General features: G+C 41.0%; 1 protein-coding gene across 1 annotated transcript; it reads right to left on the reverse strand.

The window, feature by feature from the left end:
* Positions 1 to 1,462: 1,462 nt before the first annotated feature.
* On the reverse strand, positions 1,463 to 4,483 carry LOC126396718 (claudin-19). The gene is made up of 4 exons (XM_050054973.1): positions 4,124 to 4,483; positions 3,544 to 3,708; positions 2,638 to 2,716; positions 1,463 to 2,458 (listed from the first exon to the last, which is right to left on the reverse strand). The coding sequence occupies exons 1-4, from the start codon at positions 4,323 to 4,325 to the stop codon at positions 2,290 to 2,292; spliced, it is 615 nt and encodes a 204-aa protein (XP_049910930.1). The 5' UTR covers positions 4,326 to 4,483; the 3' UTR covers positions 1,463 to 2,289.
* Positions 4,484 to 15,526: the final 11,043 nt, after the last annotated feature.

Below are 15,526 nucleotides of genomic sequence, written 5' to 3' on the forward strand. Positions count from 1 at the left end.
GGATTGCTAGAAAGGCAAATCAAATCCCTGTTTGACTGCAAAAGACCTGCAGGAAGATTTATCAGACTCTGGAGTGGGGGTGCACTGTTCTACTGTGCAAGGAAGAAGGAAGAGTCATAAGAAGAAAACCTTTCCTGTGTCTTCACCACAAAATTCAGCCTCAGAAGTTTGCAGAGGAACATCTAAACAAGCCTGATGCTTTTTTCGAAACAAGTCCTGTGGACTGATGAAGTTAAAATAGAACTTTTTGGATGTGATGAGCAAAGGTATGTTTGAGTAAAAAGGATGCAGAGTTTCATAAAAAGACCACCCGTCCAACTGTTAAACACCGAGGTGGATCAATCATGCTTTGGGTTTGTGTTGCAGTCAGGGGAGGGAAGAATGGTTTCAATTAAATTCCAGCAACTTCTGGAGGCAAACATCACAGCATCTCTAAGAAATCTGAAGACGAGGAGAGGATGGCTTCTACAAAAGGACAGTGATCCTTTACACACCTCCAAATCCACAATGGACAACCTCAAGAGCAAGCTGAGGGTTTTGCCATGGCCCTCACAGTCCCCTGACCTAAACATCATTAAAAATCTGTGGATAGACGTCAAAAGAGAAGTTCACATAAGACGGCTCAAGAATCTCAGAGCACAAGAAGACTTCTGCAGGAAGAATGGGTGAAAATCCTCCAAACAAGAATTGAAAGACTCTCAAAAAGACTCTTAAAATGCCACAAGCTTGTGCTAATCATGTTAGCATGTTATATTTGTTTGGACAATGTGTTAAGTATAAGACAATTGTTTTGTCAGTGAAACCTTTTTGGGTGAGTTTTGAATCCACTAAACCTAAATCCCTTTTCCTTTTTTGTTATTTTGAAACTATAAAAGGTTGAATTTAAAAAATAATATTGTCTATTTGAAATCAGGTCATCTTCTTCTTACATAACTACTCACATGGAATGAAATTTTGACCAGGGGTGCCCAAACTTTTGCATGCCAGTCTACATGTTCCGACCTGATTTATTTCACGTTCAGCTTTTCTCTTGTGTAGTTATCTCCCATTTTTCGCATCCTTCCTTACAAAATGTACATCCACCCAGAGTGAGATAAGGATCCTGTTTCCCCAGGCGGCTCTCATAACACTGACTCCACACTGGGTCATACAGAAATTCTTACTCCCTTTCCAATCAGCGCTCCACTCTGACTTCACCCTGGCAGCAGCTGTAATAACCGATGTCAGTTAATGGGGTAGGCCTATTTAGAGGGAAAATCGGCAGCAGATATGGGAGGAAGGAAACTGTTTGTCAGGAAAGCTCTCATTACTGCAGCACTGGAGGCAACAGAATCCACTTTGTCGCAGCAAACAGCAGCATCTTGCAGTTTAAACTTGACCAGATCACATTTAATGTGGGTTTATTGTCAGATTTGATGATGCGTTTATTTATGTCTGGAATATAATAGAACGTAAACCCGAGTGAAGAAAACAAAATAATTTTATTTCTCTTTCCAAAATATACAAACACACATATTATCTTTCAAACTGCCACGTGATGTGCCAAATAACATTAACAACGACCAAACTACAGGAAAATATGACAAGAAAAGATAAAACTTTAGTCATAACATGAACAACGTACACAAACAAATGTATATTAACACCAGTGAGAAACTGAAGAGGAATAAATTCCAAGGCAAAGTACACGGTAAGAGTACAGAAATCTCTACAGTGTCAACACTGTAAACTACTGAAACAAGCGTTCATTCATAGGTAGCTGTGAGGAGTAACTTTGTGATGTCATACTTACACAAACAGGCCGACAAAGATCAGCATGTTTAAACCTGAAATAACGAATCCATGTGTAATTTTAATGTTTGAAATTATTTTAAAAGTTAGTCCTTTTATTTCTCTTAATGGAAAATTATTAACAAGCTTATTGCAGGAATTAACGAGATAATAATCTCATTAATTCTAATTTTTCTGAATTAACAACATTATTATCTCATTCATTATAATTCTGAGATAATAATCTCTTTTTTTCTCAAGTGAATGCCTTACACATTCGTAGCAGTGACTGACGGCATCCAAGTAACCAAGTGTTGTGCTAAAATAAAAAAAATCAAGCTGTAAAACGGGATTCAAACACTCATTACAAACAGCCTGATTTTGTATGTATTCCTGATGCTGGTTACTGACTCAGTGTTCAGTACGTAGTATTTGTAATCCTGCAGTGGGACATTTCCTCGTCGTAGAAACCCAACCTGCTGCAGTCTGTAAATTCACTGTCTCAAGGCCTCTCCTCCGCTAGACGTAGTTGGACTTGGAGTGGGTGTTGGTGGCGAGGAGCTGGTTGGAGCTGATGGAGCCGTTCGACTGAGACCGCGAGCATCTCCGACAGCTCAGAAAGGCACCGCCAGCCATAGTGAGGAGGCCACCAGCCCAGCTGACAAACACGGCCTTACCAAACTCAAAGCTGAGGAGGAAAACAGACATGTTTAGATGCACGTGTGTATATCAATGTGTATCTGCATGTAAACATGTATGTATGCGCATATGTCAGTTTAGTTTTACAGTACCACTTTCAAATGAAAATAAAGCACTTAAGTGTGTGTGTGTGTGTGTGTGTGTGTGTGTGTGTGTGTGTGTGTGTACCTCTGCAGGCGATGGGATTCGTGGACGTAATGAACAATCATTTTGACGTACCAGGAGGTTATGATGAGGGTCAGTAAACCTGAACAAAAAAAACCACATCACATCATATTGTTCATCACTGAAGCGCTCATTCAAATCCTAATATTTTTTTCTGACAACCTGTTCTTTTAGATATGTTTTCTGCTTTTGCATTTTGCTTATTTGTTTTAGGGACTGACTCTTGAATATGTTTAATGGTGAAAAAATGACTGCAGAAAGTACAAATGGAGGATAAAGAGAATTAGACTGACCTATAGGAGCTCTAACTCTGATGGGGCTGGTGATATTTCTGCAGAAATGTTAGTGCACTCTCTTGTGACTACTGATGTTTGTGGTATTTTGTTCTTGTTGTGCTTTGGTTTGGTCTTATTTCTATAGTTTAAAACAGCTCTTATGTTCTTTAAAAGTGCCATTAGAATTTTTTTTTAGGATGAAATCTTTTTCATGGTTGTATAAAAAATGGCATTCATGATTTAATAATTGCTTTTCTGTTCACATCTTTCTGCCCTGGGAGACGGATCACTCCTCAGGTTGCTCTTCCTGAGGTCTCTCACAGATTTCCACTCATTAAAGGTTTTTTGTTTTAGGAAGTTTTTCTGCTGTGAGGGTCAAAGGTCAGAGGGTGTAATATGTTGCAAAGCCCCCAGAGGCAAATTGTGATTTGTCATATTGGATTATATAAATAAAACTGAATTAAATCAAATGGTATAACTCTGGTTTTGTGGTGTATTTTTTGTATTTTGAATACAAAAATAAAATTTAAAATGTGATCAGCGATGATGAACATTATGAAAACACTATACTTGACATATTATGTAGTGTGACTGCCTGTGAGAGCCCATCAGGGTTTGTTGCTGCTAAACACACCTGCAATCATGAACATGATTCCTCCAATCATAGCTGTCAAGGATTTGCTCTCAGGTTTGCCGTCCATGAAGCGGGTGCACTTCATTCCCACTGTGGAGACCAACAGCGCCACAGTGGAGAGGAAGATGCTGATCAGCATCACGGCCCTGGTGGCCTGGATCTCAGCTGGAGGAGCAGAAGTGGGAATGTTGGTACATATATACAGTAAACCTCTCACTAATACAGTCTGTGATAGCTGGAGATGATCTTAGAGACTGAATATTACTCATATTACATCTATCTGTAACAAAATGTATGACAGTTGTGCAGTCTTTTTTTGGTTTACTCTTTAAGTTTCAACTTTGCACTTTGTCAACAGCAAATAAAGATAATAATTCTACAAAATATGGAATAAAAAATAAACCCCTCTATGACCCTATATGAATATCAGACATGCCATAAAGTCAGATGAGGTCAATTCAGAGAGCTTACACAACAAAGACGCACTTCTGGCTAATTATAGTACATTATTATAAGTGGAAGATATCTCAGCAAGCAGTGTCTGGTTTTTAGAGGAGATGCAGATGCAAAAAAAACTTACTTGGCAGCTTCAGGAGGTACTGGTGAAATTCACAGGTTGTTCTCTCATTGCCACTGCAGCTCATCCACAAGCCCTCGTATATGCGGTGCGACTTGCCCTGGTACTGCTTCTTCCATTCAACCATCATAGTTGCAGCAACAGTGGTGGCGAGACCGATCAGAGAGAGGAGGAACCCGAGGAGCTGCAGCCCAGAGCTGGCCATCGTATCCGGATAACAGCAGAGCGGGAAGACCGTAATCAGTTAAAAAAAAGTCCGGGTGCTTGGTCGGAAACTGAGCCAAAGAAAATCTGACAGCGAACAGAAGCAGCTGAAGTCGTATAAAATTAAAGTCGATCTCCTCTCAGGTGCCTCCTCGCAGCTCTAAAGGACCGTTATACGAGCGCTCCTCTGCGCTCTCTATTTAAAGTCCAAGGCGCGTGACGCATGTGAGACCTCTACTCCACCTGCGGTGGATGATGGGATGGGATTTTCCTGAGAAGTCTTATCAGTCTTACCACTTAATACATGGCGGTAAATGCTGACTATTCTGAGAAGAAGGAAAAAATTAAAGTGAAGCTGGTGGAGAGGACCCCGGGGTCACACATGTGCCAAGAATAACAGCCAAGACTTATTTCAGTTGAAGTCCTGGAAGTGAACACGGTACTGATGCAAGAGTTCCGGTGCCATCACACTGCCTTTAAATCCGTTATATAAATACAAAATCAAGAACTTCATCAGAACTTGTATAACAATATTTTGATGTATATGATATTTGATATTTATTTAGCGTGTAAAAAAAGGCATGACCATACAAACAAGCAGACAGACAGAAAGTAATATTTAAAAATAATGAAAAGAATAATCAAAAGCAATTATCAATGTATAAGCAGTGGGAGGAAGTATAAATTTATTAAATCCCACCCCTTCTCCATAGGTCACTGAGTACAATGAAACGGACATCTTCCTTATAGCCTATAGATAACCTGTACCTAAGACTTTTCTAAATCTGCCATTGTTATTACCATTTAACTTTATCACACAAAACGCCCATGCATATGTATATAACAGTAAGTACCAAATATCTATCTCACAAAAACCCATTTAAGTATATAATACAAATAACTAATTATCCGTGACTTACAAGTACATATATTCTACCAATTGTCTTTGCCTTATAATATATATGTATTCATCGACTTGTCCTGCTATCTCTTTATATCTAAATAAGTGAACATGTGACAGTAGTACACATAGTAGTAGTAGTACATATACAAAGTATGAATATACGTTATTCTATCAATATATACTTGTGTTTACATATTAATACATTGTTAATTTCAGAAAAGTGTGCTGCATGTCACTCCCTCTCTCTGTCCCCCTTTCACACTAGTCTGTCCTATCAATTAAAGAAAAAGAGTATTGGTAAATCTGTTTTATGGGGTGCAAACTGGGGTCAGAGAAGTCAGTATGGTATACTTGATTCCTCTTAAAACAGATTTACCAATACAGGAACACTAATCCCTATGAACAACTGGTGAATGTCAAACGCCTTCTTCAACCCTGTGCTTCCTGACTACATTGTCTTTATACCTTATTTAAATTGGTGTGTGCTTGGACATTGCTTGAGCTCCACATTCAGACTGTTCCATAACTTCACTCCACATATTGGAATACAAACACTTCCTCTGGTTGTAGGCACAATAACAGTATGTAAATATATGAGTTACATAGAAATCAACTAGGTGATGATTGTACGCTTCCAATTAATTCCCATAAGCCACATGTCAAACTTGCCTCTATCAGTTAAAGACACTAGGCTTACTGCTGCTTATAGACAATAAATTAACCAGTCAATCAACAAACCAACCAACCAATCAATCATATTATTCATCACTTGAGATTATATAAAATACAACTGTAATCCTGTTAGTTTCATCAATTTGTGCGCTGAAACAAACAACTGTTATAGTGAATATAGGATTATAAGATAGGTCTTCATTTAAGATCCTTGTGGTCTAAGGGCAGACGCTCCTCCTGAGTCTCTCAGTGCTGGTCTGGTGCACTGGGGCCCATGGGCTGGGTGGAGGGGCAGCTTACGAATGAATCCGATTGACACTTTGAAACTACACCTGTGTTTATAAAAAAAAAAAAAAAACAACCTCACAATAAATTAAAAATGTTGCCATTTGAGGGCTGTATGCCCTCAAAAATGCAAACCCATCTCCGTCATGATTGTCTTTTGTCTTTATTAGCAGAGCAAAAACTCTGAATAATATATATTATTCAGAGTTTTTATAGTGTTCATAGAATAAGTATTTAATTTTGTAAATAAAAGCAAGTGGCTGGGATGATGTACAGGAACATCTACACTGAGTATGGGCTGGAAATCCCAAGGTCCCAATGGAAGACACCTCCTGAGGTGGTTGAGAATGACTGAGCTAAGATCCTGTGGGACTTCCAGATCCAGAATGACAAACTGGTGATGGCTAACCAACCACACATCGTGTTGATCGACAAACAACAGAAGAGGTGATCGATGTAGCAATCCCGAGTGACAGCAACATCAGGAAGAAGGAACACGAGAAGCTTGAGAAATACCACGGGCTGAAAGAGGAGCTAGAAAAGTTGTTGGGAGTAAAGGCAAAAATCGGAGCACTCGGGGCTGTGACCCCCAAACGGGGAGAGTGGCTCCAGCAGATTCCAAGTGCAACATCTGAGGTCTCTATCCAGAAGAGTGTAGTCCTAGGAAAAGCTAAGATACTGCATAGAACCCTCAAACTCCCAAACCTCTGGTAGAGGATCTGAGCTTGAGGAAGACACACCACCAGCCCCATGGGGAGGGTGGGAGAGGGATTTTATAAAGACACATACAAACACTACACATATGATTGTTGGGTAACATCTATGTGGATGTTGCCTAATGTCCAGTGTCTACTTGATCATGTGACAAGACGATATGATACAGTAGCTAGTACGAGCACGTCGTTTGCAAGTCCAGTGAGCAGTCATGCCTTTTAAACAGAGAAGCAGCAATAAGAAAGGACAAGAGAGAAACTCACAGGAGGAAGAAGTAGGAGAGGTCCCTAAATTAGATTCCTGTGGTGTGCACTGGGGCCTGTTTTTAACTGCCTTACGCCACTGGCTGTGTCAGCACTAGAGGAAGGTCTAGTATCACAGATCCATCTTTCTGCTATAGGGGGAAAAAACACACTGTCCTATTTTTCTTCCTTTAAACCAATCACAGTCGTCTTGGGTGGCACAAAGGATGCCGTGACGGAGCTCTTGCAAAATAGTGCTGGCTGGGGGGGGGGGGGGGCGCTGTCATTAAAATGGCCCTGCAAAAGAAAACACCACAAATACATACAAACATAATTTGAGAATCGGTGCCCTAGAGGTGAAGCAGGACTATACCTTAGTTCTGGGAAGAGTTCATCGGACCTGTTAAAACCACAGATGATTTGGTGGCTGTAGCAGAACATTATTACAACGACACTGTCACTGTCACTGTGCATGCTGCTGCCAGAGTTAAAAGATGCAGCAAATCAACTCAGGCTGGGCTTTTCTGAGATGCGTTCACAAGTTGTTTTATTCATTGCAGATCTTTACAACACTTCAGCGATAAAACCAAGCAGGCATGACTTGTTGCATGATCCAAAACTTTGTCAAAATGTGCCATTTTCAGAGTGTAGGTTGTTATCTTGGAGGATGTTGTTGTTGTTTCCCATAGCAAAGTGGGATTTTGAAAATGGTAACACACTGATAACAGAAGGAAGGTATAACGTGGCAGGCTTATAGCCACAATCTACATCCAGTGAGTCACTACCAGTGGTTTCTTCCTGACCTCAACAGAAAGAAAAGGCTGTTATCCGTGTGTTTGGGATCCTTAATGATTCTCTTGGCCTAATTTTTGCAGCGCCTGGAGTAAACATCCTTTAGGCAGGGTAGAGCAGTGCCCATTGTATGCTCAGATGAATGAACCACTCTTTGCGGGGCCTTGCAGTCCTGATCGCTGCTGTTTCCGTACCAAGCTCTGATTTTCCTCATCAGGATGCTCTCAATGGTGCAAGAGTACAAATTACTTAAGTTATGATGGGATATCCATAATTTCCTCAAGCGTCCAAGATTGAACAGTCTCAGCTGTGCATTTTTTCACCGAGTCAGTAAGCAGCGCCCAGGTTAGGCCCTCAATGATGTGGACACCAAGGTACTTCAAGCACCCTCTCCACCAAGGACGCAGTGATATAAGCAGGGTGTAGTTCCTTCCCAAAGTTCACCATCATCTCCGTAGTTTTGCTGGCATTCAGGAGTAGGTTATTGTCCTGACACCCGTGGGTCAGGTTCTCTACTTTCCTCAGGTAGGCCTTTTCTTTGTTATCTGTGATCAGGCCCACGAAGGCTGTGTCGTCAGCAAACTTGATGACGGTTTTGGAGTACAATGAAATGTTAATCCGAGCATTGTGTTACAACTGAGGGAAGGATATTTCCCAAACAATATGCCCTTGTTGCTGGACATGGGTTGGTGATGATGGGCTGGCATAAATCCATGGGTTACTTGTTGGAAGTCTGGATTGCAAGGCTAGTGTGCAAATTTAAGTATACAATATGTTATGTAAAATCACTGTAGGATAGAGCTTGATGCAACAAGTATTATACATTTAGATTAAAGTGCAAGTTCAGCAAAAAACGAGGAACTCACCGACAAAAACATCAGTAGAAGAGGAGGTCTTTCATCCAAACAAGTGACGGTTAAAATGCTCAATTGTCATTCCTTTCCTCGGCTAATTACAGCAGCAAGCCTGTGTTTACGTGAAAAAACAGGCTTCATTTTGCCCAGACAATTACCAAATGATTTGCCCATATTTGGTGAAGGGGATGCCAGTTTGTAAACACTCTGCATTTGTCTGTCAGATCAGATCAGTGTCCACCCTTTCCTGCAATAAGCCTCCATCAAAATATTATGCAGCAATTAAAGTCACAGCCCCCATCTGAATAAGCCTGAAGCAAGTCATTATGTATCCCTCCCATACAGAAACTTAGTTTATTTATTTTATTTTTTCACAGCCATTGTTTAATATCACTTTGAAGGTCTGCTAGGGTCAACATTTATTTCCATGGAATTCCTGCTGTATGTGTGCAGAGTGCATTGCACTACCAGATGGTGAATGACAATATCAGGAAAAGTGTACCACTTTCCCTGCGATTCTCTTGAGTACCAAAAAGAATCCATCAACAGTTTAAATGGCTAAAATGCAACATTAAAAGAGCAATCAAACCACGTGGCCTCCGTCTGAATAGAAACAGGCTTCCTTTCCTTTCCTTTATGCTGAGTGCCAGAGGCCTGTGTCTGCCAACTAGGAGAAAAGATATGTCATTTTTCATACTAGGAGTCTGCTCCTATGTAAACAACATGGTGTTTCTAAATCGTCAGTAGCTCCCCTATCCGTGGAATCACTGACTCACACCCCAGGAGGATTTCTTGAGAACAGTATAGCAAGTTGCTAGTGTTTCCGATGTGTGTAACAGGTGTTGATTAAAGTTTAAAAGGGAAGTTAACTCATCACCATTTAACAGTAAAGGGGCAAAAATGTTGAAAGTCATGATTTATATTTATAGTTTATCTGAGATCACTTTTCTGCCAAGTTAAGCAAGCTGACCAATTATATGCTGCACGGGGCGAATGTGATGCCAGTACAACACACCAAGTAACTGTAACTGACTGCTGGGCTACTTGTATTTCACTCTTTTAACTCATACTGTGATGGACTCTATGTGTAGGCTCACTAGATTAATTGATGTTTTGTACTTCAAATGGTGGCCTTGAAGGGTGACCGAAATTCTCCTTTGACAAGGCTCAATAATCCACGTGATTCACATTCAAAGCACATCTAAAACAAATATTAAAATTCTTGTAAGTGTTTTTCTGGGCCAGAGGGACTTTGCAGCATCTGCCTTATGGCAGTAACTGGAAGGAGTGGTGACAGGGGTGAGCAGGGTCCTCAGCGATCAGGGTGGCTTTCCTGATCACTGAGCAGTTACACAGTTCACATAGAGGAGTTTGGGGTGAGCCTATTATTTTGCTTTATTTAGTACAGATTTTTTGCAATAGCGTTGTATGAGTTACTTATCCATAATCAGTGTATTACATACAGTAGATGACGGCCAGCACGCACACAGTTTGGTGCTATGCAATTCCAGGCTCTAGAACTCCCTATATCCACACATTTCAGTTGAACACTTACCAACTGGCAGCATTCCATCCCGTTTGTTTAAAGAGGTTTTCAGTTCAGTTGAGTCTTTTATTTTAAAACTTATAAATATGTGTCTCAGTTCTGGATGTGTTCCATCCTCCTTTAAACATGCCACGGTGCAGCCTCTTTTGAAAAAGAAACATTTGGATCCCTCTGTATTGGCTAATTTCAGGCCAATTTCCAAACTTCCTTTTATTTCCAAGGTTTTAGAGAAAGTTGTTTTTAACCAACTCCAAGAATTTTTAAAAGGGGCCAACGTTTGTGAACGGTTTCAGTCTGGTTTTAAGCCTCTTCACAGCACGGAAACAGCTCTTTTAAAAAAATGTTATGATCTTTTGTTAAACCTAGATTCTGGTAACTGTGCCATTTTAATTCTTCTTGACCTGACAACAGCATTTGACACAGTGGATCACACAATTCTCCTGTCGCGCCTAGAGCATTGTGTAAGTATTAAAGGCACTGTTTTAAGTTGGTTTAAATCGTACCTCTTGGACAGATCCTTTTCTGTTCTTATGGGGCAGTTTTCCTCCTCAGTGGCCCCTCTGACCTGCGGGGTCCCCCAGGGGTCAGTTCTGGGCCCCCTATTGTTCTCCCTTTATATGCTACCCCTGGGGTCGATATTTAGGAAGCATGGTATTCCCTTTCACTGCTCTGCTGATGACGTGCAGGTGCAGGTGTATTTGCCGTTAAAGATTCCTTCCAAAGATTCCCTTCAGGCCATGCTAAACTGCGTAAGTGACATTAAAACATGGATGGACTTAAACTTCCTAAAATTAAATAAAAACAAAACAGAGGTTGTCCTGTTCGGTCGACCTGATCTGGTTCAGGTCCTTGCCAGCTCCCTGGGCCCACTAGCACCTTACATGGGATCCCATACTAGGAATCTTGGTGTGATTATTGATGGTGCTTTTAAGCTAGACAAACAGGTCAGCTCAGTGGTCAAGTCTAGCTTTTTTCAGCTGAGCCTTCTAGCCAAAGTTAAACCCTATCTAAGCCAGAAAGACCTAGAAAAAGTTATCTATGCTTTTATCACCTCTCGCTTAGATTATTGCAACTCCCTGTACGTCGGCATTAAGCAATCAGAGCTTAACCGCCTGCAGCTTGTTCAAAATGCAGCAGCTCGTCTCCTAACTGGGACAAAGAAACGCAAGCATATAACTCTGGTGCTCTCTTCACTTCACTGGTTTCCAGTTAGGTACAGGATTGATTTTAAGATTCTTTTATTTGTTTTTAAGTCTCTGAATGGGCTGGCTCCGGAATACCTTTCTGACCTTATTAAGTTGCATCAGCCCTCCAGAGCCCTCAGATCGGCGAATCAGATGGTCTTGGATGTTCCTCGATCACTCTTAAAAACTAGAGGAGATCGAGCCTTTGCAGTCGCGGCTCCCACTCTGTGGAACGCATTACAATTGGCTGTGCGTACTGTGAATAGCCTCTCAAATTTTAAATCACTGCTTAAGACTCACTTGTTCACCTTGGCCTTTGGTTGAGTACAGTCACCTCTATTGGGTCTTTTACCTTTGTTATATTTCACTGTATAAATGTTTTTTGTGTGTTGTTGTTTTTGCTTATTTTAACTGTAAAGCACTTTGGTTGGCTGTTGGCTGTTTTAAAGGTGTTATATAAATAAAGCTGACATTGACACTGACATTGACATTTGAGAATCCAACAGCATAACGTCCTTCAAATCCAATCTCAAAACCCACCTGTTCAAACTGGCCTATGCACTTTACTGTACATTGACATTCCACGTCCAGACACAACGTGCAAGGTACCCTGGGTGTGTTGGTTGTTAACGGTCTTGGACTCCGTGTCAGGTTCTGCCTGTTACATGCATTGTCTTCTTTCAAAATACACTTCTGTTTTCACAGGAAATTTACCGTTTACATACAGTCTCTTTCAAACTAACAACAACGCAAATTGTTGTTTTTTCCTCCAACAACAAACGCACATGGTTAGGTTTTGGAAAAAAGAACAGGGTTTGGCTTTATGATCATGTTTGTTGGACCCATCCACCACATTTTTTCGTCACTTTTCCGTCAATGTCTGACTCCGCGAGTCAATGCCCATGTGCCAGATTTCGATGACTTCGGAGTGAGACTGGGTTGGGATATAACTGCTTCATTCCCTATCAGAAAGGGCTGTTTAAAGGCAACGTAAAGCAGTGAAAATATTCTGAATATATCATACACTTTAACTGACAGTGATTATTTTAGGTGGACCTTTTTTGGCGGCTCAAATATGTTTTGCTGCTGACCCCGACCACAGCAGTACATTGCTCAGCTTTTGTGGCAGTACTCCTGGCCTCCTCTCCAAACTGGGGATGTGCCGACTGCCATCAACTGTAGGTAATACAATCATTATGGATAAATACCTCATACAAGCCCACTTAAAAACAATCCGAACTATTCCTTTAATTTATATATTTCTCTTGTGACACTTTGTTTCTTCCTGGCATGGCCTTCTGTGTGGAGTTTGCACAGTCTCGCCGTGTCAGTGTGGGTTTTCTGCAAGTTTTTTAGCTTCCTCCCACAGTCCAAAACATGCAGGTTAGATTAACTAATGACCCCTAGGTGTGAATGTGAGTGTGAATGGTTGTGTGTCCTGTCAGCCCTGTGGTAGTCTGTCAACCTGTCCAGGGTGTACCCTACTTCTCGCCCAGTGTGAGCTGGGATTGGTATCTGCGACCCTGGACAGGATAAAGGGTTAAATTATTGGATGGACTGGGAAGAATCTTTTATATTGCCACTAGCCTAACTCTGTATTAGTATTTTCAGTTTTAATCCCTGGCATTGAACCTGCTTGCTTTTCACAATTGCTTCCAGTAAAAACATTGAGGCTGATTCCTGTCTTCAAACTTTACTAGAATGCTTCAGTGCATCTGTACCTGTACCCCTCTGATTCATGTAATTTTAGTCATTAAAACAACCTCATTTTACCACAAAAATAATTTGGTTATATAATGTCTTATGTTGAAATGGTTAGTGTAACTGATCTGCTGATGTTGCATGTTATTCTAAAGGCACTTGTAAAGTGTAAAATTCTAAAAGACAGGGCCAGTTGATAACCAGCCTTGTGGGAACACTCTTCTTCGTGAAGCTGAATAAATCAAACTGACTATTTGGGACTTTGTGATATAGGCACAAGGATGTCATCTCAAACCACTGCAAACATATGTTTGTTCCTGATATGATGTACAAACAATACTTTGAATCATCTTGACAGATGTGGCTGTGAATCATCTTGAACCATCATGTCGTGGGCATTATGTGTTTTGTAATTTGCAACTAAAATTAAATTAGGCCCCTACACTTCCCTTTTAGCTGCCAAAAAAAGCTGTTTCCTATTTTGCTCAGAACAGAAATGCTGTCATTTAAAAAGGGGAAGAGGCCACAGATTGTGTGTGAATGTATAAATAAATCTGTAATATCACGTATGACACTTTTTATGACGTGGGTCAAAACAGGGGAGGGGTCACTGTGTGTGTGTGTGTCAGCTCAGATTAAGGACTAGGTGGTTGGCATGACTGACGCTCGATCAGCAGATACACCCACTCCCTATAGTGGAGTCAGAGTCTGTATGTCTGAGATTAAGACATTTTGGAAAGAATCCAATGTAACACACACACAGCAAGGACCATAGATACTAATTATAGGTGTCACAACCCACTTCTTACAGCAAATCTGATGATGAAACATGCCAGTAAAATGTTGGACATTATAGAAAGATAAAAACATGGATGATCCTTAACCAGTTAACAGGGGACATGTTAGTAGTATGATCTAAAAGTGATTAAGTCTTATCAAATTCTTATCTACAGCTGTAAACACACTGAATCCATATTACAGTTGGGTAAAGTTGGGACAAAGACAAACTGTTGGGTTACAATTACTGGATTGCCATGAAATTCTGTACAGACATTTATCAGTCACCAATGGATAACCCTTTGTAACTCTGGTGAGTCCTTGATGGTCCATCTAGTGGATTGTGGCTAAATATCGGCAAAACTACTGACACTCCCCTCAGCCTCAGCTGTGCTGCGTGTTAAGCACTAATTAGCAAATGTTAGCATGCTAACACCCCAAACTAAGATAGCAATCATGGTAAACATTGCTCCTGCTTAGCATCAGCACGTTAGCATAGTCATGATGAGCATGTTAGCATGCCGATGTTAGCATTTAGCTCACTAAGTCACTCAGTCTAGCATGTAGACTCTACCCTAGTTGGAGTCATCCCTATGTTCCCAAGGGCCCAATCTAGCCTCATGTTGAGTTTTGAGCATGTGTCTCTTGGTATAAACCAGGGTTGTCAAACTCATTTTAGTTCATGGGCCACAAACAGCCAATTTGATGTCAGATGGGCACACCCCCATTTATATGACAGTTCTTGTGCCCTGTACTCTAATAAAATTATAGCAGTACAGTACGTACTAGCTAGCTACAGCAGTAGGCTACTAGCTAGCTGCAATGTACTGGTGACTCTGCTACCCTCTATTGTGCGAGCGATGTATTGCATTTCAACTGTCGCCCGCGTTGCTTTGTTCAATGTGTTGACTATGAAATGAAATGTGCTGCTCGCGTCGCTTGCGATGCTTGCTCATGTTGCTTGCATCGACTATGAAACGGCCTTTAGTCTAGTCATCTAGTGCAGTGGTTCCCAACTGGTGGGTCGCAGTCCAAACGTGGTTCTTGGCTCCATTCTGAATGGACCGCAAGTGACTTGCAAACGTATCAAGTTTGGAAAAAACACACTTAAGTTTTTTTAGTGAATTTCCAGCAAAGAGCTTGTATTTTGAAGTGCTATTTCCTGCTGTATAGTGAATGATGGACAGCTACTTGACAGAGACAGCAAACTAGCTTGATGACATGGCTAAACACAAGTATGACGCTGAATAAATTTAACTATGTGGACCACGAACAAATGACTAAGGCGAAATCTGGACCCCAAATCTGGACCAGTTGGGAACCACTGATCTAGTGGGCAGGATTAGACCGTTTGGTGGGTTGGTTCTGGCCCATGTGCTGTATGTTCAACCTGATCTCACAGAAATACGTGAAATGACCACGACCTCTTAACACCGCATTCCGTGGTGGCAGCACATAATGGGTTGAAATTACGTGCTGCCACCACGAAAACAATGCCAATGTAAAGTCAATTAGGGTCCTCTCCCGTGGT

Source organism: Epinephelus moara, chromosome 10, assembly GCF_006386435.1.
Source record: "Epinephelus moara isolate mb chromosome 10, YSFRI_EMoa_1.0, whole genome shotgun sequence".
In the NCBI taxonomy this organism is placed as follows: domain Eukaryota; kingdom Metazoa; phylum Chordata; class Actinopteri; order Perciformes; family Serranidae; genus Epinephelus; species Epinephelus moara.

Excerpts from the sequence above, each read along its gene's own strand:
- LOC126396718 (XM_050054973.1), bottom strand. The coding sequence starts at position 4,325 with ATGGCCAGCTCTGGGCTGCAGCTCCTCGGGTTCCTCCTCTCTCTGATC. Across the intron at positions 3,709-4,123 it reads GTACCTCCTGAAGCTGCCAA|CTGAGATCCAGGCCACCAGG; the intron begins GTAAGTTTTTTT and ends CTGCTCCTCCAG. Across the intron at positions 2,459-2,637 it reads GAATCCCATCGCCTGCAGAG|CTTTGAGTTTGGTAAGGCCG; the intron begins GTACACACACAC and ends TTTCCTCCTCAG.